This window comes from Vidua chalybeata, chromosome 1 (genome assembly GCF_026979565.1).
Source record: "Vidua chalybeata isolate OUT-0048 chromosome 1, bVidCha1 merged haplotype, whole genome shotgun sequence".
Taxonomy (NCBI): domain Eukaryota; kingdom Metazoa; phylum Chordata; class Aves; order Passeriformes; family Viduidae; genus Vidua; species Vidua chalybeata.
In genome coordinates, this window is record NC_071530.1 from 18,200,392 (window position 1) to 18,224,177 (window position 23,786).

At 36.1% G+C, this 23,786-nt stretch overlaps 1 protein-coding gene across 3 annotated transcripts in view; it reads left to right on the plus strand.

Moving 5' to 3' along the window:
• PIP4K2A (phosphatidylinositol-5-phosphate 4-kinase type 2 alpha) overlaps nucleotides 1-23,330 on the plus strand; it is a 108,039-nt gene extending 84,709 nt beyond the window's left edge. For 2 of the 3 annotated variants that reach the window (XM_053950854.1, XM_053950847.1), the window contains exons 5-10: nucleotides 1,829-1,975; nucleotides 4,567-4,605; nucleotides 14,185-14,298; nucleotides 17,738-17,981; nucleotides 19,111-19,214; nucleotides 20,998-23,330. In XM_053950854.1, the coding sequence (XP_053806829.1) occupies nucleotides 1,829-1,975; nucleotides 4,567-4,605; nucleotides 14,185-14,298; nucleotides 17,738-17,981; nucleotides 19,111-19,214; nucleotides 20,998-21,078 (729 nt within the window). In that variant the 3' untranslated portion in view covers nucleotides 21,079-23,330. The remainder of the gene's footprint in view (nucleotides 1-1,828; nucleotides 1,976-4,566; nucleotides 4,606-14,184; nucleotides 14,299-17,737; nucleotides 17,982-19,110; nucleotides 19,215-20,997) is intronic. The other variant, XM_053950840.1, reaches the window with a different exon arrangement.
• The last annotated feature ends 456 nt before the right edge of the window (nucleotides 23,331-23,786 follow it).

A 23,786-nucleotide genomic window follows, 5' to 3' on the forward strand; every position in this document is an offset into this window, starting at 1 on the left:
CTGAAAATCCTCCAAACTGTGAACTTCAACTTAAAAACTTCTGTATTTTTAAAATACAGAAATGCATATTGATCAATCATTGTGCACTGCTCACAACTGACCTTGCTTTTGTGGCCTTTTACTGCCAAACTTCTATTCGTGTTTTGAGGCACACAGTCATACTCCTTTCCTAAGATTCTGATTTGTATTCACTGAGTCTCTGCAGCACCTTAAGCTAATTTGCCTATTCATAAGCAGTTGGAACTTAAAAGTGCTTTGCTGTGAAGTGGCACAACTACATCGTGACTTTTTTCTGTGCTTCAGGGCTTGAACCTCCAGTACAGCTCCAGGGCAGAGTTGCAGCCCAAAATGTGCCAGCAAGATTTAACAGGGCTCATGAGTCAGTCAAAATTGGGTTCAATTGACAGTCAACAACTTGTATATTTGTTGTTCATTTCCTTTGTTTCTTGGTGGACAGGATTGTTTTCATGAGTCTTAAGTTGGTTTTTATTTTGCCAATCAAAAGGTCTGTCTGTGATATGTGCAGATTCCAGTATGAAGTTAGTGAGAAGAATTCCTTAAAATTAGTGGAGGAGCCCAAAATTGCAACATCTCCAGGGTTTCAAGAGCTTTGTTACAGTATTTGTTACCAAATACTACTTGCCTTTGTTAAACAAATGAAATGGCTTATTCAGTTAACTTGTTTTAAATTCTTCTAAAATCTGTGTTTCTAATAATTGGGTCACTTAGGCACAAAGGAACAGCAGCTTCAGTATGCAATTAATGCTTAAAAGCTGAATGTTCATTAGATTTAATGTTTCCTTTTTGGGCCTTGGGTTTTTACATTTTCTCCAAGTTCCTGTTTGAGACTTGGTACTAACAGAAAGAGAAAAGCTGGCTTTCTGGTTTGCATCATTGTGGCTTAACTTTTCCTTGGTTCCACAAAACATGTAAGTGAATGTTTCTGAGTAAGATTAATGTAGTATGGGCATTTTTATTCTGGGAATAAAAATTCATCCTTCAATAGTTGTCATCATCAATGTGTGTCTGCTTTTTCTGCTTCCTCCAGCGGTCTTTCTAATAGAACAATTACTTGTAAGGCAAGTGATTAGAGGAAAAAAAAAGATTGCAGGTGACAAGGTTAATAGCCCACTTGTAATGGAATATGGTGACCTTAAGGAAATATAAGGATTCATAAATAAAAAAAATACAGGGAATTTGTACTTCATTGCTCAGCTCTATTGACCCCAAAATGCAACTACCACATTAGGAGCTAACAGAAAGTTGGTGATAATAAATAATACCCCTTGCTGGGGTATTGGTATTATTATAATAATACCCCTTGTTGAGGTCTTACTATAATAATACCAATAAATGTATAACACCATAAATGTTCATCAAAATAAACAAATACTGAGAATGGAGAAACATACAATTTAAATACAGTCTGGGACAACACAGTACAGATTATAGCAGTGTGATGTTTAAAAAAATACTTAGGTTTTGACATAACTACCAAATTCATGCTGTCTGCTTAGATTTGCTTTTTGTGTTAACATAAAAGTTAAAAGGTCTGTCCAATAGAGTCTCTTCTTTCTAGGAGACTATCTGTGGAAGTCAAGAGTTATAAGTTAAGCAGTTCAAGATTTTAATTTTTAAACACTGGCCTAAAAGTAGAATGACTTGCTCATGAGAGGGTTTGTTTTTGCATAATTTTTTGAAGGTTTGTTGCCACACAAATATTCAGGGAAAAAATATTGTTTCTTGGTATTTTATATCTAAATTCTAAATATATACTTACGTAATATATGTCAATCCTGATTTCTGTTTTTTTCTTTTCATTTTGCAGTTTATTGTGGAGTGTCATGGGAATACACTTCTTCCCCAGTTTTTGGGCATGTACCGGCTTACTGTTGATGGAGTTGAAGTATATATGGTTGTCACAAGAAATGTGTTCAGCCATCGTTTATCTGTTTATAGAAAATATGATTTAAAGGTGAGAAATAACTGCTGATTAAATAGCTGATAGAGTAGCTGAAAATCTTTACTATAAATGTTAGGTTATGCTGAAGCTTGAATATTGCTCAGAATTTTAATTAATTTAAAATTGTGTTATGCAAGAGCCGGCATAACTTATTTCATTCTACACCTAGGTTTAGCAAAACTAAAGGGTGGTTCTGTAGACATTATAGAAATTTATCTGTTTTGTGCATTTTTAAGAGAAGCAATTTAGCCAGGTATGTTTGCTAAATGTTGCTAGTGGTTAAAGGTAAAACCCTTCACACTAGTATAATAATAATTCTGCTTCTTATAGGTTTTTATCAACATTATGGAAAGCCACAGTTTATTATGCAGAGGGCATTTATAAAACAACTAAATAGCATCATTTAAACCAACAAATGCTGCTAACAAAGTACATCACTATGGCAAAAGCTTAATAATTTATCCAATATTTTAAAAATCATTCAAGTGAAAGAGAGGAGTCTTTGAAAACCAAAACATCTGCTTTTATCATAAGATCTGTTTTAGTTTTGTTTCAGAAGCTTTATCTGCTCATTGTAATTTTGACAGTATACAGGGCTTAAAACAAATACCCAAAACGTAGTCTTAGTCTTTTTACCCAAGGGATGATATTTTAATTTCCTCTGTAAAATATCCCCTTAGAAACCTACTTCTTTCTAATACATTTAATTTCTATGTGCTGAACCACTAATGCATCTGCAAGCTTGTTTTAAGATGTTAATTTATCATTCTGTATTAGGAGATTTGTAATGCTATGTAGTGCACCATCCTTTCCTACTGTCAAGTCTCCTTAGCAATTGCTTAGATAGTTGACCTAACTTGATTTATAAGAATGGATTTCCAGAATGTCAACAATCTATTTTCTGAAATTCAGTATTATTGGCAGCAGTCATTACCAGAGAAGATTTGGTTTTTTTAATTTGAGAAAACTGTGACTTAGAGCATCATAATGTACAGATGCATTAACAAGGGCATGAAAGCACAACAGAAAGAAACAGTAATTATATACACTATGTTCTTAACATTGGTATCAACAGCTCTTTATGTTACTTACCTCTGTGAATGCTTCTGTAGTCTATTCAGTTTGTCCAGCTGGACAGCATTGCTTTAACTTCTCATGTAATTCAAATTTAACATCAAAACAAACTCCTTCACTGAACAGATTTATAGTGACACTGAATTTATTATAAATTACTTGAATTTATTATAAATTACTTTTTCTTGATATTTTTTGCTATGTCATCTGCAGTTGTAGATTCAGAGTTCTGTTTTGTACATAAATATTTTTGACACCAGCTTAGAACTCACTTGGTAGCAGAAGTCTCTACCTCTGTAGATACAAGAAAAAAAAGACCACAAATCAGCATGGGATTTCAAGGGTATTTTTTGGCCATGGATGCATTTTGTTAAAATTATTTCAATGTAATTTTTTTACCAAATGTCAAATTTGACATCCTCCCTAATTTTTACTCTTGTGGATCTTTTTTCTTTTCCTTCAGTTTGGTTTTCAGTTCATCTTTTTTCTGGCCTAATAATCTGGTGGAGCACAGAATACAATATAAAAGATGTCTCCTGAGTAAAATGAAATGTTAGGCTTTTACCAGGCTTTATTATCAGTTAAGAATAATTCTGTGAAATCCCTTCTTCTGGGCCATGCATAATAACTAAGAGATACTGTCTCATTTATCTTTTCTCTCCCATCACTTCTGAGTTTTCTAAGTTTCTTTCTATAAACAGAGTAAAGCATGCTATAAAAGGGTGTGGTTGGGGATCCTCACATTCTTTAAACTAGTAGGACTCCACTCCAGCACTTCTTTACACAATGCACACCCTTTAACAAACAGCAGAGCTAATTTACCCATCTTTCAATGTCCAGTTACCATATTTGTAGTTACTATTTCTTGCTGTGCTGTTACGTGATAAACACATGCTGGGTATTTAAAGGTGTGGTCCTGCTCACTAGTTTTAATCTAAAAAATAAATTTAAAAATAAAATCCAAACGGTCTTTGGCAAGCACCGTAAGTCCTGTGGATCCACAGTTGGTCTCTTCTTTTTGCCCCATGTTGCTGTGTGATGCATTGTTCTTGTTTGTACTTTATGATCTTCTAAATACTTTTTGTGTTTTTATTGTGTGATATCCTGTTCAAATGTGTGTTACAAATGTCTAGACAGTTACACAGAATAGGCTGTTCCATATCCATGCAGCTAAATTGGCATGGAAAAAAAAAATATGAGAATGAGAAGTCTACCAAGCAAACTAAACTTCTAGCAATGACACACTCAAAATGAGGATGAGAGATGAGGAAAAGCTCCAGGAATTGGGAGGACAATAGAAGTAGAGCATTTGAGGATTTAATCCATCTTTCTTCTCTCATGATGCATCTTCTTCACATGATAGCAGCAATTCAGCAGTCCTAGACATTCTACCTACTGTATCGCCTTTCTTTAAAACATTTCTCAAGTTCAAAAGGATACAGTTCATCCACTTTTTGACCTGTTATCATAACATTTTCAAATTAGCTTCTGACATATGCACATTTTTAGATCCATTTTTTCTGTTTCAGGGCTCTACTGTGGCTCGAGAAGCCAGTGACAAAGAAAAGGTATGGTGCATTTCTGTTTCTTTTTCAATTAATTAACCTTCTAGCTAAACTCAGAACAAACATAACTATTACTGTTCTGACCCTTTCCTCTTTTTTCTGCCATATTCTTCCCTCTTGAGTTCTACCTTATCCCTCCTTTATCTGTCCTCTATTTCCTGCAGACCTTTGAATATTGGTTTGCAAAGGTGTTGTAATTTCAGAGGTAAGTGAGCCAATCCTCTACCTCCTCCTTTCCTTTTCTTTTCTCTTAGTTTCTTCAGGGCCTGCCCTGTGCTAGGAAAACATCATAACTTTATTCCCTTCTCTCCTGCATCATCTTCTTTCTCTTCCTATTTAATATTGAGATTTATGAATATTCCATGTCAGTTAATGGAATTATGTGATGGGACACCACTTCTAAACTGAGTGCAAGGATGAACCGAACCTTAAATTATGAGAACCCTTGGGTATGTAAAGTTCATACAAATGAGCAAGTGACTGACAGACTTAGATGTACACGTAGCTGTAATGAGAGACAGTTTCCATCTAATTCTGGGCTGAAACTTTGCTCTAAAGAGAAATAGATTGCTTTATTTTTCTTCACCTCCAACTTCAGTTCTTTTGGAAAATTTAATGTTCTCCGTTTTTCTTTGTGGTTTTAGCAAAATAGTCAGATGGCATTTTAGGAGAGGTTGCTCTGGAGATTCTACAGATAATTGGAAGTGTAACATAGTCTCCATCATCTCAGACCTCTTAGATTTCAAATTTGGGCAAGGTCTAACAACCCATGGCCCTTGTTTTCTTAATTTGTCCAAGCACGTTCCTCCTGAATTAGCATGAGATCATCCAGGAGTTCACTTAAGAGACTTCATTTTCTGTTGTTCCCAAATTCCATTCAGATCATTTGTTTTTCTCCTAAGCAGCAGTTGTACCATACCTGCTTCTCTGAGTCTTCTACAGATCACACAACTGCACTAAAGGAGTAAGGGACATGCAGTAGCTGTCAGTTCTTGCTGCATGAAAAACTCTGTGCCAGGTTTTTCCACCTTTCCTAAGTCATGATGGAACACTTAAAATTCTTCTTAGCGTTAGGCAATACCACAGCCCCACCTGCAAGCTACAGTTACCATTGCCAGCAACACTTCTCTTCTGCTGTACCAGGCCCTCAAGATCATGTCTTGGATGGTCTCCTTTCTTTCTTTTATCATCTGTTTTTGTTCTTGTTTAGTGGCAACTGTAGTGTTTTTAATGTCCAGGGAGTAACCCTGCAGTGTCTTACAAACAATACCTAATGTCATTGAAAACCTCTGTTGTACTATTAAAATAATCTGATAGAAAGGATGAGGACAAATTATTTGGATGGGACTGCTTCAGGTTGCAACATTAATGCTTGGACTACTAACAAAAATTTTAAAATATTATGTACAGTCAGCTATACAGGAACTGATACTATACAGATATTTAGCAAAGTAGTTTTGAGCAATTTCTGGAATATGCCTCGTAATAATAGATTAATAATAGTACATGTATATTGTAGTTAATACATAGAGTGAGAACCTTAAAGAAACAGTGCCTTAATTTTGCTCCTGTGTAAGTTCATGGCAGAATTACTATTGAACTTGCTTATAGATAAATTGAAACAAATTTGTGTAGTTTTATATAACTGCATAAAACAATTATTCTGTAAATTTAATGTGAAATCATAACTTCCATAAGGCAGATAACAAAAAAAAACAGTTCTTATCAACTTCACACCTAGAACCTTCCCTTTGATTTTGAGTACTTCTCTGAAAATAAATGCATAAAAGCCTCATCCTCCTAATTCTTATTCTGCTCTTTTAATGGTTTGATTTCTTGGGGATGGAACTGTACAAAGGCTACTGATGTTGTAAGCAGACAGTCTGAAGCTTTCGAAACAGCTTTCTATCAGTCATCATTCCCATCAAACCCTGATGTAATGCAGCAGGGAAGTGACAAGCTTGCATTCAGAAAAAAAGATTTCTAAGAAAGGAAATTATTGGGTAGGTTTCTACATTCTTAGAGGGAACAACATTTTACAGTTTGAGACTCTTCGAGATTCAAACAAGGGAAACTTAGTACTTTGCTTATCGCATGGGTTTTAAGTTTTGGAGTCTGCTGCTTGATTTGAATGGGCCAGAATACATTTTGCCTGGGGATTGCAGATGTTCATAAGATTTGTCATCACTATGATCTGAATCTCCTGCAGTAGGCATGACAACAGATTTACTCACTTGACTACTCACTTTGACTACTCAAATCTAACACACAGCTTCTAGGTTTAGACTAATAGGGTGCTTTATATTTATATGAAGAGTCAAGGAAAGTTTGGTTCTGAAACTCTGAGCAGTGCTAAAGAGGTGCTGTCATGAGATGTATTCTGCACATGTGCCACTGATTTCAAGACCTGAGGACTCTGTTGACCTGATCCATTAAATAATGATCCATTATTCCTGAAAGGCAAGTGGAGCCCTGTAGCATGGTTTTTTACTTCCATTTTCTCATAGATGTCAGTGTTTCAAACTTTTTGTTGTCATCTCTGAGAATCTCAAATCCATCTTAAGATTTGAAAACAACTGGAAAGATTTGACTTGAAAGGCGGCGGGGAGGCATTCTAGCAAATTCTCTAAAGAGATTTTTTGGTATCTCCTATCACAGAAGAAACTGCACTGAGGGATTAAACGAAACCAGACAATCTGAAAACCTGAGCTGGTGTAGTAAATTATCATCTAATTTTTAGCCAGATGCAAGCTAAATAATCAATTTATTAATATTATCTTGAAATGACATTAATATTAATAAATTGCAATTAGTGGCACAATAATTACTTATTATAACTATTTGGCTATTCACATGTGAGAGTAATATAGAAAGCTTTTGGTACTAAAATGTATGGCTAAATTGTCTGTCAATGGCTAGTTTTTAAGTGGGCTTTAAATAATTCATATTGAGTTTCAAATTACAACATTCAAGTAATCAATTGGTTTTCAGAATATCAAGCATGATATCTTTACTTCTCTTAAAGCTGCAGAAGTCAGAAAACAGAAGAGCAAGTCTTTCAGTCACATTCTAATGTAGACTGTAAATTTTAGATAAATTACTTTGTAAAGGCAAATTCGATGAAATTTATATTCTTGAATCTTCTTCCTATCAAACTATTATTTAGTCAGTTAATAAAGAAGAAACAAATATGCAAAAAGATTTAATGGATAAGAAATCTGGGAAAATAGTATAATTCTACTTTAGCTTGGTAGTTTAAAAAGGGTATTACTATTCAAACATTTTTTTAAATCATTTTTTTAGGATGAAAAGTTGCCTGATTGAGAGTGGTACTTTTCCATCCTGTTTGCTGTTTACCTCCTGTTTGACTGTCTTCAGCTGTTTAATATCCTAACATATGGATGAGCAGTTACAAAACTGTCATTTCAATATTTTGTGATAATCAGTGCAGAAACAAGCACCAATCCCTTAAATTTCACCTTAACACACAATGCCTTTCATTTGTGTTAAAAATGATACTTTTAATAATCAAGACATCGCTTTCTTGGCGACATGTATTGTAACATACACTTACAGATGCCTTGGATTTTAAAAGAACACAATGTTTCAACAGTTGTCAAATTCTGACAGCTGCTCCTTTTTACTTTTTGGGCTTTACTACTCTTCTTAAATTTTTTATTATTTTAATAGTGGGCATTTTCTTTTTATTCTTGGGACAATTTTGCCCTCTCAAGTGAAATGAGGATAATGCAGAACTCCTCGGGTGGTCTAGCTGCTCACAATTATGCCATGCTTGCAGTACAACATCAAATTAGCAGTAACAGCTGAGTCTACTTGTACTGATAAAAGAATCCAAGCTCTTGCTTCTGAGTGAGCAGTGCAGAAAGAAATTTGAAAAAGAAAAACAAATCCTAAATGAAGTGGTGCCCACCACATTTCATCTTTCTCAAGCAATTTCAGAGATTATCACATGTTTTTAAATCAATCTAAAACTGGTTGCATTGCCACCTCTATAGTATGTGTTGTTTCATGAATCACCATTCATAAGTGCAATAAAATTATAGTCAATACAGTTGAATAAAGGACTTTCTATTCAAGTTTCTTTTGGGAAAAAGATTGCCATAGCTGACAACTATGTTATATCTTCATTAAATTATATGCAAAATACATAGCTATGATCATTAGATTGGAAGTTGTCACTAGACATTAGCTTTGTGTTTAACTTTATATATTACAACATATAGTAATTAACTGATTTCTGAGAGGAAAGTGTAACCTAAGGAAGAAGGGCTGTAGTAGAGGAGCATAGGAAAAAGATCACTCAGTCTTGACTCTGTTTTTTTTTGTTTAGTTGTTTTTTTTTTCCCTTTGGTTTTGTTTGTTTGTTTGGGTTTTGTTTTGTTTGTTTGTGGTTTTTGTTTTTTGTTTTTTGGTTTTTTTACTTTTGGTGTCACTATGTAAAACATTATTCAAGGTAGATCATTCCAAAATCTGAGCTATTTTTTTCTGCTGTTTTAGAATTACTAATTCCAGAACATTTTTATACTTATCTCTTATTAGTGATTTCACTCCACTTCATGTACTGATCTTGTGAAGTGTCTGAGATTTATCTGTGAAATAAATCTAAACATTGCAACATACAGAGATTATAGCTTTAAAAGATAGGGAGAGACATTCAGGGTTTTGATTTCAGCATTTAGCCTTCTCATGACACCAACCTCATTACAGTTTTTCAAAACAAATCACTAGTTTGCCTTTGTTTGGTTTTGAGGGGTTGGGGGTGTTTTGTTTCATTTTTCTTTAGAAGTCTGCTTTCCATATGTTAAAAGAATTTTTAAAATAACAGGGGAATTTTGTGTTGCATTTTATATATTGCATGTTCATTTTGCAGCAGGAAGACATTAATGCTAGGGATAATTCTGGATGCATTTCCTTGAGCATTGAAAAGAGAATTTCTATTTTGGTACATGCTTGAGTACTTAACTCTTCTACAGCATCCTGCACAATTCTTTTTTTTTTTCCTACTGACTAAAGTCATTCCAGTGTTTCCCCTCAAACACTATTTTGGGGTTACAGTTCTATTTCCATTGCCTTTTACAGTCCTGTGACGTCAACTTGAGCTCAGACCCTTTGTCTAGGAACCCCTGTCTAGGGCAAGGCAATTTGTACAACAGAAGTTTGGACCCAGCTCACAGAACTATTGGAGGCAAGAAACTGCATAATTCTAAAGGAAATTATTCTTCCCTCTTGTAGATCTAGTGACTCCAGAGTTTTGATTCAATTCAAAATCACCTGGTCTAAATTATTGCAAACTATATTTAGTATTATAGCCTTTTTTTTTTTCCCCAAACACTGCCTTCCATATATGCTGGTGAGCCCAGTACTTAAAAAAACATAAGGTGTATGTGGGTCACTTTCTGTTAAAAAGTCTGGGGTGTGGACCTTCAATCTTGGCAGATGTTTTACATAATTTTCAAAAGTTATAAGTTGTAAGCCAAATTTTTCCATGATTAGCTGTGTGAATAATGTGACTTGTGGCTAGTTCCAGAGAAAAAATAAGGCTGCTATCAACATTTCTCCTGAAACCTGATCTTTGTCTTTGTTATGAGGACAGTTAGTCTTTTTTCCTTTTTCAGTCACTTATTTGGAAACTTACCTGACCTACAGCTATTTTAGCAAGCTGCTTCCAAAATGCCAGCATTAATGTTAGCTATGACCATTATTTTTGATGTCATGATGCATACAAAATCCCTTTGGGGATAACAAAATTGCTAATATTCATTTCAACTCATTAGGATAAGATGCTGAATTGAGATGGCCTAAGAAGTATACAAAAACTGTTACCATGTTCATCTAGAAATAAAACTTCACCTGGTTCTTACAGTCCAAGTTTTTTTTTTTTTTTAACTCAAAACAGTATCAGCTCTTACACTATACTTTCATTCTGAATGAGGCTTTACACATTCTGTCATCTTAGTTACTAAGAAATCTTTATTGATTTTTCAGCCTTTCAAAGGCAGTGAAATCTTCCTGCCATTAAAATTCTCTGTGACCATGGCAAACCTGAATGTGTGTTGATAACATGTTTTTTTTAATAAATAGATGTTTTATATTTGTAAAATCTGTTGTGCCTTTCTTGCATATTTAAGTAGGAGATTAAAAACAGTGGAGGTGGTTCAGAAAGAAAATCTATTATTAATTTAGTGGAAGTAGTTAGATGCTCATCTCCTGTGCAGCTCTTAAAATATTTAGTTCTTTAATGACAGTAATATGTTCATTATAATGAATTACATTCTAGGAGAATCATTTTCCAACAAGGATTTTGCTTCATTGGAAATATTTGAGACATCATAAAAAATTAACCATATCAATTATTTCATTAAAGCAAAGCCTCAATTTTTTCATTCAGATAATGTTCTAAACTGCCACAATGTGATTCTATTTGTGTTTATTTCAGCATGTAAGAAATGAACATAGTGGGATTTTTCAACATGAATGAATGTGTTATTAATTTGACATAACTATAAGAGCCCCTCCTAGCTGAACATTTCATAGATTTTGATTCTTAGAGTCACAAATCAATTTTAAGACAAATTTCAGTTAAAGTACTACTAGAATCACTTCCACCAGTGGCTCTCATTAATATGTGGGACTGCAACAGTATCCTAGGACTATTCAGCTTCAAATAAATAGGGAGAATAATATTGCCTAGTACACCAAAAAAAAAAAAAAAAAAAAACCAAGGCTTTGTCTAGTAACACCTAGAAGGAGGGAAGAGAATAGCTGGGAGCCATCATGCAAATAATGTAGTGAGGGTAACCACTGGCACAGACAGAGCTTTTTAGCTTCAGTTGCTTATATGGGACCCACTGCTTTTACTTTGTCCTTTTTCTTCACTTGCTTCTGAGCTGGCTTTTAACTTACATGGTTCTACACTTGCCAGGTCTTTACAACTATGGGTATTGGGGTGAATAAAAATTGCCTCAGATAAATATTGTCAGAGGGATGCTGGTGGACTGGGGGAACCTTCATACAAGGCAGCAAAGAGTGGCTTTTTGGGAGTGCTGACTTACTGCCCAGAATGTCCTTGGGAGTGCCCCTTGGGTGTTGTGATGACAGGTAAGAGCTGCAGCAGTGTCAGCTTTGCTAGCTCACTTCTATTAAAAATAGGTTAGGGACAAGGTTAAAGTGAAGTATGGCACTTGCACAACTGGCTTACCAGTGCTAGCATCTTCCAAAGAAGACACTGCTTGTAATTTTAGTTTCTTTTTACCACCATGGGACTGTCCTCAGTGGCGAGGCAGCTTCCCTTCACAGCCCCGCTGGTGTCACTGGGGCTGTGCTCTGCGGGAAGCCTGCGGCAGAGCCTAGAGGCAAACAAGCATCTCCGCATCTTAACCACAAGCACATCCTCCCTCTGTGCTCACCCTCCAGCTTTTAGACAGCACTAGTAGGGGGGGTTTCTGTGTTAATGGGTTTGTTTCACTTTAAGCTCTGCCTAATCTAATCAATAACTTGGATATACTAGGTGGAAAAATAATCTGGGGATTTTTTTTTAAGTGATTTTGGGCTAAAAATGAAGGAAACTTGGTTTCCTGCATTCTTTTCATTATTGCTTAATCTTAAATTATTTCATCCAAATCTCCTCTCCATTCTTAAGCATCCCACACACTGGATTCCATCCTCCAGTGTTGGCAACGTCCCTGGATCCACAGTCCCGCCTCTGCGGAATTAGCCCTGTCCATGGGACACTCTGCTCAATTGAGTATGGTAATCTCTACAGCTGTTAGCCTGGAATGCTTATCTGATGTTCGTTTTTGTCCTAAACCTCTCACTGAGTAGGCTAGAAAGAAAATCAGTGCGTACTGTGCAGTCATATTGTGGTAAACAATTCATTGTGAGCTTCAAAAAGTGTCCAGCATTGTTTTTGAGTAAAGCAGGAGAGCACTGCTGAATAACTCCTCCTTGGAAGTGGAGTCTGGGACAGATGAATGCTTATAGCTCCATCTCAGCTGCTTGGGTGTTTGTTTTTTTTTTTTTAATATAAATAGAAGATTCCTATTAGAGGGTATTTTAATGTATCAGAATGTTCTAGATGCTAGACAGTAATAATTCAGAGCAGCCAGACTGTGACCTTACTTTTTTTCAAACTTCATAGGTATCAGGATGCCATGGATTTAGTAATTGATTTTTCACTGTTACAATGTAACTGTTACAATTTCTCAAGTGGTTTTGAACAGTTTTTGGAAGAAAATGATCACTTTTCTAAACAAAAGTAACATTGTGGGATCTCAGCAATTGGCAAATTCCGGGTCCAAAAAATTAATTTGGACAGTTGGGGAACTGAGTATTTTGGCCACTTCAGTGCGCACAGGCCAACAAAAGAAAAAGACCTTTTGCCCATTGTGAAGATCTATGAGGGCCTTTGGGAGTCTGCTGTGGTGCTCACATTTTAATGCTGTGCTTTCCAAGATACACGTATTGGAGGAGAGGAAAGAAGCTCTCGGGTTCTTTTCCTTGCTGTGTCATAGAAAGAAAATAAATTTTTTGAAAAATACCATCTCCAGCAAGATTATAAGCAATGTCTGACTAGTTAAACTTACAAAGGACATTCCTGTAGGTTGATGTTAACTGCCTTTTATTCCTAGAAGGACTTTCAGATAAAGGGGATACTATTTTATTCAAGGTACTCACTAGTTCTTGGCCATTGACAGTTCATAGGAATTGCAGCACTGGTTGTTCTGTAACATTTTCTTTGTAAAGGAAACCTGTTCTTCCATACTATTGGTTACAGGTGGGGCAGGGAGAAAGGCTGTTCATTGCTCTTAATGGGGCAATTTTTTAAAAGCTCTGATTGCAGGAGTTAGTATTACATCTAGCTTGCTTGACCAAATGTCCTGAAGGAACTGCTCTTTTGTTTGTCAGTTTGCTGGGGTTTTTTGAGTAAACTTATAGTCACTGCCCTTTGAAAACAGAGCCCATTTGAGGTGTTGCAAATTACTTCATGAGGCAGTTGAAGATGAAGGTAATCAAGTTGCTCCAACATCAAGAATATTAATTTAATTACATATTGAAGAGGCAGTGGTTTTCTCAGGCATTTGCTACTTTTAAGCAGAATTTCATCCTTCAATATTCATTTGATGCTTTCCAGTGATTATTTGGTATTAGGCACTTGCAAATATTCATAATAGTTGTGCAAAATGCAATCCTGTCTAACTTCCTCTGTAAGACCTGATGCAAGCCCTTTGTTATTGAGGGATAGATTGTTTTAACTTCACTTACTGCCAGTCACTTTGACAAATGACATCTTGGAAGAAGCTCGATGCAAATCAGTGTTCAATGAAAATCTGGTATTGAGTGGAGATTTTCTCCTGGCTGCATTTGCTGTCCAGTTAACACATAGCTTTCTGGGCTGTTTCCGGGAGGGGTAAGATGAGCAAAGAGCTCTGTGGGTGCAGTTATGGAAAGCTGTGTGCCATGGAAGAGAGGCAACTCAGGGGTGCCTTCTCAGGCACAGGACCAGCAGCTTCACCACACTCCTCTTTACAATCCTGCTCTTACAGGAATTTTGGTTTGTTTTAGGCCAAAGAGCTGCCGACGTTCAAAGACAATGATTTTATTAATGATGGCCAAAAGATTCATATTGATGAGAATAACAAAAAGATGTTCCTTGAGAAACTCAAGAAGGATGTTGAGGTAAGAATGTGCCTGTTCAGTTACATGTGATTAAAATATGTGGCAAATTATGGATTATCCCAGGAAATCATACCTGTAATTCATTAATAAAAGCTCTTGTTTATAAAACTGTAAACACTGACTGTTTTAAATGAAACACAATTTAAACTTTCAGGAGTTGATCACTGCTTTGCTGATGTGATAAATGGCTTGCTGCCATAGCTGGTTGCCATACATTGTTCCTGCCTTGATGATGTGATGTTAAAATGATGGTACTGCTTAGTACTTAAATGCTTTACAAGCCTAGCACTTCCAAATGCCCCCCGAGAGAGAGGGTGAGTATTGTAGTTGTATTTTACAGGTGGAGGTCCACCAGGGCTAAGGCCAAATATGAACTGTAGTCCATAACAGAGATGGGGCATCTCCCCTGCTCACAGCTGTGCATGCCCTTTTTGTTTCATATTAGTGATCCAGTTTTAAATCATTCTTAGTATCACAACAGTAGAGTACTTCAGTAATCTAAATACAGCAATTGGATTCTCATTATCTTAATGTAGTCTTTCATATAAATTTCCATTTTACTTGGCTGAATATAGTAAATACTTGAAAGAAAAGTGTTAATGTATGAATTTAATTAAATATTTTTACCGTTTTTGTTCATACAATAAATATCAGACTAACTTGTTCACACAACTTGCCTTTAGTTTGCATAATTTAAAATATCTTTCCTAAACACAGTATTTTGCAGCTTTATACTCAAAAACTAAAATCTGTTTTCAAGTAAAAAGGCAGATTTGGAACAGAGTTGGTAGCAAAATGTGTCTGTGACTTAGTGAGACTTTCAGCTATTTATATCAAAAGAGCTCTGTGAATTAGCTTTCCAAATTCTTCAGATTTTATCTCATTAGTTCTACAAAACAAAATACTGTTACTTTAGAATTTACCCAATAATTTCCTTCTGAGGAAATATAATTTCCCATCATAGTAACAATGGGAAATTTATGGTGGTGAGGACGATGAAAACATAAATACTTTGTGAAATATCAATGTGCGTTTATTTTATACTTAAAATATTGTGGTCTACTGGTGTCACAGCTCTAGAGATAAGTTTATTTGGGTTTAAATTTTGTGCTCTTTTAACATGTACTGCTGTTGCCAAATTCTGCTTTTATATCAAGTAGGTTGCAGATAGGTTGAGTGTGTGGTAGAAATGTGGAAGATCCTTTCTTACCCCGAAAAGTAGATTGTGTATGATCTATATAATTTACCAGACTGGGAATATAATGGCAGATTCCAGATTATGACTTGAGAGGTTGGTTTTATGGGTTTGAAGTTTATACTGAGAAATGTTTAATATCCATGTAAACCACTAGTGTGAAGTGATCTGGCTCCTGATTTTGACAATGGCAAGCTATTCTTTAACCTTGTTCTTCTTTTGTTGGCTCTTTTTGCCCTGATTAGATAACTGATAGACACACTTTGTAACCAATGTGTAAAAGCTCACATTTCACTACAATGAAAAGAAATGCACCACACTTAGTATATTATTATCTTATCAGACAGTATTTATGGTTAAACATATCATGGAGTACTATTCTGAGCAATATAGCTTTATATCTGTTCTTGTTTTTTGTTAAGCTTTGTTTCTATATTTCTCTCCTAATCAAGTCCTATGTCCCCTTCCTGTGTTCAAACACAAGCTATTACTGCTCTTTTGATGTCCCCTTGTATATTTTCCCATCTCCTTATTCCATTGTGGGTGTCCTGAGAAAAACTACATATTTTTTCCATTTAAAATCAGATTTTTTTCCTTGTGCTGATCTCCCTAAGTCTTCTTGTTGTTAGCAGCAGCACTCTTTTTTCCAAGAGCCATTCCCTTCTAATTTGTAGCTCACTGGTTTTTTTTATCAAGACTCCGTTCCCTTTCATGCTGTTCTGTATTATTATTGGTAGACTTTTTTTCCTCCCCATGTATTTACCAAGTAGTGAATAATATGCCTGGAGTTCTTCCACCCCATCGCCTTTGGCCAGTCTTATTTGCTTGTCTTGTATATTGTTGTGCATCATCCTTTCAAACTTAGATCCCTTCCAGTCTTGTGAGAGTCTGTTGTTTTATTATATTGAAATAAATTATACTGAAATTATTAAAAAACAGTTTTTTCTTCTTAAAATCTCATATCAATCTCACAATATTTCTTCTTGCACTTGAATTTACAGTTATCTCCAGCTTGTCTCTTTTCTCAGAATCAGATTTTGACAAACTGCAGTTTCTCATTACCTAGTATTTTATCTTTTTCATCACCATAACTCTCTCTGTGCCAAAGTCTAGCTCAAATGCCTTCTTCCCTGGTCTGCTCTAACTTCCTTTTTATAAACACTTAACATTTCTAAAAACTGAAGCAATTTTTATTTTCAACCACTTTCTCTGCATACCACAAGCAAGGGCTTCACAAGTTTGAAATCACAGTACTGTTTTTAATCTGCAGCACAGCTGTCCTGCTTATCCTTGACCCCCTTGAGCTGTTCATCCCATTTTCCTGCTTTTATACCTTCCTTATTTCCATACTCCTCTTTCTGCCTTATCCTGTTCTCCTCAACTAAAATAACTCTTTGTTTGTACATAGAGTGTATTCATCTTCCAATTTCCTAAAATCTCCCATCCTTAGTCTTTATTCAAAACCACCCTTTCATTCACATACATGTTTTGCTTTCGTGATGTAAATCATGAGCCTGTCACTGTGAAGAGAACACAACATCATTTCATGTCTTCAGGGTGTAAAACTTCACAGCTTTCCACTGCAAGAATATTTGAACATTTTTTCATGATTCTTTAATAAGACTTAAAAGGGATTGAGAGGGTGGGTTCAGCACCAGATCATAGCATGCTCTACACCTGATAGCACTGCTCTGGTCACTGAGCAGTGACAGAGCAGTCCCCACCTCAAGTGCTGTGTGTAGTCACAACATAAGGAAGCTGTCCAAAGGAGGGCACAGAGGGTGGTGCCACAGCACCAAGCCTGACAGAGTTCAAGAAGCATTTGGTCGATATTCTCAGGCACATGGTGTGACTCTTGGGAGTGTTTCTGTACAGAAGGGCCAAAAGTTGCACTTGATGATCCTTGGGGGTCACTTCCAACCCAGGCTGATCTATGAATGTAATTTAACTGAAACACGAGCCAGGAGTAACTGTTGGCTTGCAAGCACACTGCTCTTCACTTCTCACGGATTTTTTTCCCAGAGGCTTTTGGAAGAGTGAGCTACAGAATAAGTTTCAAGTAATTTGTGTGCTGCTAATACATTTTAGTAAAATCAGGTATCTGTTTGCCAGCTTTATCACTTAATCCTACCTTTTGCTCTCTCAGAAATGCCTTAGAAATTTTTCTCAGCTGGTGACACCTTTTTGTAAGTGGAGCTTATGTTTTTCAGCAATATTGACAGACTGCTTATTATCACTTTCTAGTTCCTTGCTCAGTTAAAACTCATGGACTACAGCTTGCTGGTTGGAATTCATGATGTTGAAAGAGCTGAACAGGAAGAAATAGAGTGTGAAGAGAATGATGGAGAAGAGGAAGGTGAAAGTGATGGGACCCACCCCATTGGAACCCCTCCAGACAGTCCAGGAAATACACTGAACAGCTCACTGCCTTTGGCTCCAGGGGAATTTGATCCAGCTATTGATGTTTATGGAATAAAGTCCCATGAAAGTAAGCAGTAAGAAATGTTTTTATATTAAAGTGGTTTGATTCTTGCATCAGAATTCTGAAGTCCTCACAACCATGTAAAGGTAAATGTAAACTGAAAAACACATGTTTACTCTGTGGAAAAGGAAATTTGCTCTTTGATGGCAGCAGAAAGGAGTTTTCTATAATGCTTTGCTGCTCTGGTTCACCAGTTCTTGAGCAGTTAATTCATGGGGTTTTCATCCCTTTCAGGAAGTCTAGTATCTATAATTGGTCTTTTCAGGCTGATAACTGTTAAACACAGTCTAAAAAAAATGAGAAAAGCAGCATTCCAAGTTATATTTCATTTTTTGGTTGCTTTTTGAAAATTTGTGCATTCATATCCAATTTCTGTGTTGCAGCTAAGAAAGTCATAATAAGGAGTGTGTAAGAAGCCTGAAACTGAGCTTAAAGTTAGTGCGTAAAATTAAGTGTAAATGGGTATCTGTGTCTATTCAATAGAGGAAAGTTACCTTTTCTTTTTGTTTATAAGTATTGACATGGAAAAATGCATGGGTTTGTTCATAAAGAAAATATGATCTTAAGCTGCACCAAAAGAAGTTTAGGTTAAATGTCAGGAAAAAATTCTTCACTGAAAGTGTGATTGGACACTGGAATTGTCTGTCCAGGGACATGGTGGAGTCAACATCCCTGGACATGTTTAAAAAAAAGACTGGATGTGGCACTCTCGTGCCATGTTTCAGTTGATGAGGATGTGTTAGGTCATAGGTTGGACTTGATGATCTCAAAGGTCTTTTCCAGCCTACTTCATTCTGTAATTATCTTTGTTGACTCAGAAGCATTACCTTTCATATAAAACTTCATAGTTTTTCCACGAAGATGAAATCCACTTTACCTTAACTGAGCAATCTTTCCTATTTCTGTATGCTAGTTTTTTATTTTACAGTCATTTAAAGGATTTTGCATTATATATGAGTGCAGTTAAACTCTGAATTAAGGACAGCTTGAGCTTGTGGTTTTTACACATCTTGATTATGACTGACATTGACCTGTCTTAGCTGCTGATTGAGTCATACCAAGTCTCCTTTGTTAGAAGGAGAACTCGTTGTTAGGATGTTTCAGAAGTCCTTATTGCCCTGTTTGCTGTTGGCAGATGCTCCCAGGAAGGAGGTGTACTTCATGGCCATTATTGACATTCTTACTCATTATGATGCAAAAAAGAAAGCTGCCCATGCTGCAAAGACAGTAAAGCATGGGGTAAGTACCTGGGTTGGTTTCTTCCTCTTACTCCATTTATATTCATGCATTTTTGTTTAGTGCCCTGATACTGGACAGTTCAATAAAGCTAGGGAAAAGGGAAGTAAATCAGAACTTTTTTCAAATTTTTTCAAGTTTAATGTGCAATAAAAATGTACGGAGTAACTGCTAAACATTACATACTGAGTTGAGAGTGGAACTCCTTTTTCAGCTGTGTACACAGCTTTCTCACCCACAAAGAACTCTAGTGAGATGCTTTTTAAGACTTTGTCCTAAATTTGTGAGATGCACCTTATTCTTGCGAACAAAGCTGTTCACCACTCTATGAAAGCTGTCATGAATCCAATTTCAGATGCAGGGCCCTAATGATGGTTTCATTGTTTGGTACGTCCTGCTGAAAGTTAGTTCTTCAGCATATATAACGTGGCTCACCCTAGAAGACTTCAGAAAAAAAAAGCACAATTTCCAAAATTAGGCATAAAAATAGCATTTACATATTAAATACTCAGAGACTGTTCAGTGAGGGCTTCTGCTTGATTGCCATTATTTAATTTTGACTGAAATTGCTGCTTAGCAGCAGACACCAAAGAACCGTGGTGAAACAGCCCGGTCTTCCAGATTAATGATTTTTGTCTACTATTATCACTCCTGTGGTGATTTAACATTCAAATTTCATAAACTTCTTAAAAAGAGCATATTCATTCATGAGGCTTAAATCCCTCCTGTGTCTAAGTATGTAAAGGGTCAAGGCATTGTGAGAAATTTTTGGGCAAAGGGCTCTGGGCTTTTTAGTTACAGTAGAGAATGATGTGACCTGCAAAGGCGTGTAGGAGGTATTTTTTTGTCTCTCTAAAGCAATTCTGCCATTACTCTCTGCTTTCTGGGCAGCTGAAAGTTGATGCAGACCATATGCAGCCATTATCTGGCAATTATTAATGAACTTTGAAAGTAGCAGACTTTAAAAACTCGCACTTCTGGCTTAAATAACAGATAGAAATACATTGTGAGTAACAGCTATGATTATTGAAGCTGCTTGTGATTAGAACTTATTACAGAACATTACTTTCATACATTCATTTTGTTTATTTCTCTGCCTCCATGCTGAGCCACATGACGCTGAATTTCATTCATTAATTGCATGCATACAACTTTCCTCTTTTCTAAAACAGGAAAAATAAGAATAATAATGTGGGTATGGCTCTGAAAAACTCAAGTAAAAATACGAATGAAATCATGACCTCATTGAAATAACAATTGTATGGCTTATTCAGCGAGTCCAGATTTAAATGCATAAATGTTGAAAAAGTGTTACTCTTGCCATGTATTTCAAACCAGGCTATGTAGCATTCAGGTAACAATACATGTTACACAACTGTTGACATGCCAGATGTAAGTATGGCAATTCAGTCTTCTCTGTATGAAGGCACTGCTGCTCTAGAGACAGAATCTGCTGGTGAATCAGTAGGTAGCGTGGCTAATGTGCTGTAACAATTCATGTAGAAGACTGAAGTACAATGAAAGTAAAGAGAAGCATGGAAAGTAAAAAGAATTTTTTTCAGAAATGGAAGATAGCTGTCACAGGGGTGAGTACTGATGATCAGTGTCCTCCTGTGAAGCCTAAAAAGGCACCAGTAAGATTCTGCTTGAGGGGCACAATTTACAGTTTGTGTTTCTAGTCTCTGGTTCTGAAAACTGCACATGAAATTTATTAAAATCCTCAATGCCAAAAGCATCAAATAAAAACTGGTTCTTCTTTCTTCTCTCATCCCATTTCTCTGTATAGGCTGGTGCAGAAATTTCAACTGTTAATCCAGAACAGTATTCAAAGCGCTTCTTGGACTTTATTGCCAACATCTTGACGTAACCTATCATGTTACATAGGACAGACACGAGACCTGGGGACAGCAGCAGTGGCTACAAGTGTAGGGAAAACAAGGAACTCAGAGAAGCACTCATCTTACAGAAAGCAACCCCTTTGTTTACATCTGCTGGCAAAGATGACTGAAGTGGGGTGGAGTACTTGCTTTAACAGCTGCCTGATATTCCCAGCATAGTTCTAGCTATTTCTGACTCTTTTGTGTGTGCAAAAAAAAAAAAATTAAAATAATTTAAATAAATAGAACAGCTTACTCAGAGTGCACTGTGACAGTAATACTCTGATGCTACCAGCTGAAATGGAATAAATGAGCAAAGAGGTGTGGGGTGGGGGTGGGGAAGAGTAAATGCATGTTAAATCTACAATATTGATATCAAATTGTAAACTGTGGATCAGTTTATATTTTGAAAAAAGATACCTGACAGTATTCTTCATGATGATGATGACGATAATAATGAAGACCTTACTGCGAATGTTACACCCTGCACACTGGCACTCCTTAAAAACACAGCTGCAACAGCCCTTGGTGCCGGAGGCTTTTCCCATTTGGTTCCTAGCAGTTGGGTTTTTTCCTTTTCTTTCCTCCCTCTCCCGTTTTTTGTCTTCTTTTTCAGCACATTGCATCAGGAAGCTCAGCCTCTCAGGCATCTGAGAGCTGGCATCTCTTACCTTAGAAAGAGCTAACATAATTCATGCTATGTGTACATTTTTGCTATAGTGAACTTACGTTAAGGGAAAACTTTGCTTATTTCTCTTTGTTACCTGAAGTTTTCATTTGTTTTATATTCTTGCAATATAGGAACTAATAGTGTTACAAGTGTAAAAGTAGCTTGTCTGAAGAAGCGCATAGTTTTGGGCAATAGTAGCTCCATCTTCTACCCATCCTGAAAGATGTGCACACTGATAGAAATTCCATTCCCTTGTAATTTACTGGGAATTTGAAGTTTAAATTGCTTATGTTGTACTGTTGAAATAGCAGTATTTTATTATAGATTATCCCTTGAAAAATGAACCCTGAATTTTACTGTTTACATTATTAGGAAAGCAGGGATATTTCTGAATTTCAGAGCCGTGTACAATATAAGACTTTTGAGTTTACATGTAAAGTTATTTTGCAGTACAAATGAAGTAATCTTTGTCATCTTCCAAGAGGTAATGTGCAGTAGTGTACTAAAGTGAATGTCTCGCTCACCTCCATGTGGACTCTTTTACAATAAAATGCAAAAGGATATTTTGGAGGGATTTTTCCCAAGGTTGTCTTTCAGCATCAAAATGACCTGTCCTACCATTTATTCAATTTTGATTGTATAGTACATTGCCTGAAACTGTGCTGATCATGTTTAACTTGTTTAAAATTTTTAAACAACATTGTATTCCTTCTCCTCTTGTATTTTTCCCTGAAAGACTCCATGCTTGAAAGAGACAAATTTACATATGCTTAAAAGTTTATCTACTTATACACTGTGCTAAAGCTGTGCCTTTAAAATTTCTTTATTGAAATTATTAGATTTTATAGGCAACATAAGAGAAGTCAAACCTCCCTCTCATCGTTTCTAGCTGGGATCAGGAGTGCCAGCATGCCTTCTCCATAACCAATGTCAGTGCTGCTCAGCCTGCAACTGTGCATAACCTGTGTTGTGGTTCACTTCAGCAACAACAGCAACCCCTTAAATACACTTTCAGCGGCCAAAGGCAATACTGTCCCTGTTGCTGTGTACTAATTTTTCTTCCTTTCCCCGACCTTTCCCACAGGGTTTTTTGTTACATTTGACTTAGTGATGTCTGCAGCACTGTAATGTATGTGTATACTTTTGTATTGTATGTATTTAAATAAGTTGGTACTGTGGCTTCATTTTTTTTTTTTGTTTTTTTTTTTTTTGTTTTTTTTTTTTTTTTTGTCCTCTCCCTAAACACCCTGGTTGTCTATGTTCTCACCCAAGTTTCATTTTCTGAAGCTTCTGAAGGTATGAGGCTACAGGGAGACCCTGGAGTAAAAATAAGGTACTCAGAGTACATATTTAATTGTGGCTAATGAGTGTACATTTTTAGACCATTTTAGACATTTGCAGCAAAGCATTATTTTTGTCTGTGTAGCATTTTTGTCATTCACTCTTGTTCATAAACTGTTTATTTGGACAGGGCAAGGAAGACTCATTATTGTGTATGTTAGTGCTTAGATTACACTCCAAACATGAGGAAGGCTTTATAAAATAAAGCACTTTGATGACTCACTAGGTAAATCCTTTGTTCTTGTCTTTCACCTGTGGTTTTGATTGCTTACAGATGATTTTTGGATGTTAAATGCCTGTAGCATAAAGGAAAAAAAGTAAGACAAAATTTAAACTTGAGATTTTTCACTAGATTTTAACATGCTTCTTCCATGCTCACTTTAAGGGGCTTGAAACATTTAGCCTCTGGGGTCTTGGGCTGTGGCTGGCTCTGAGAGCAAATACTGAGGTTTGTAATTGGCAAATCTGTGGACTAAATCCTAGTATTAATAACAAAACAGCAAGATCATCCACAATAGTTAATTGATAGAAGGATTGGCAGAACTTTGCTGGCTGTGATCTTATGCTAAACCAATTATTTTAAAATATTTGGGAATAAGTCCAAACTTTCATGGGAAGGAGGGAGGGATTTTTGTTCTAGAATTTCAAGACTTTGATTGTCAGGGCTTTCAGTGCATGATACAGCCT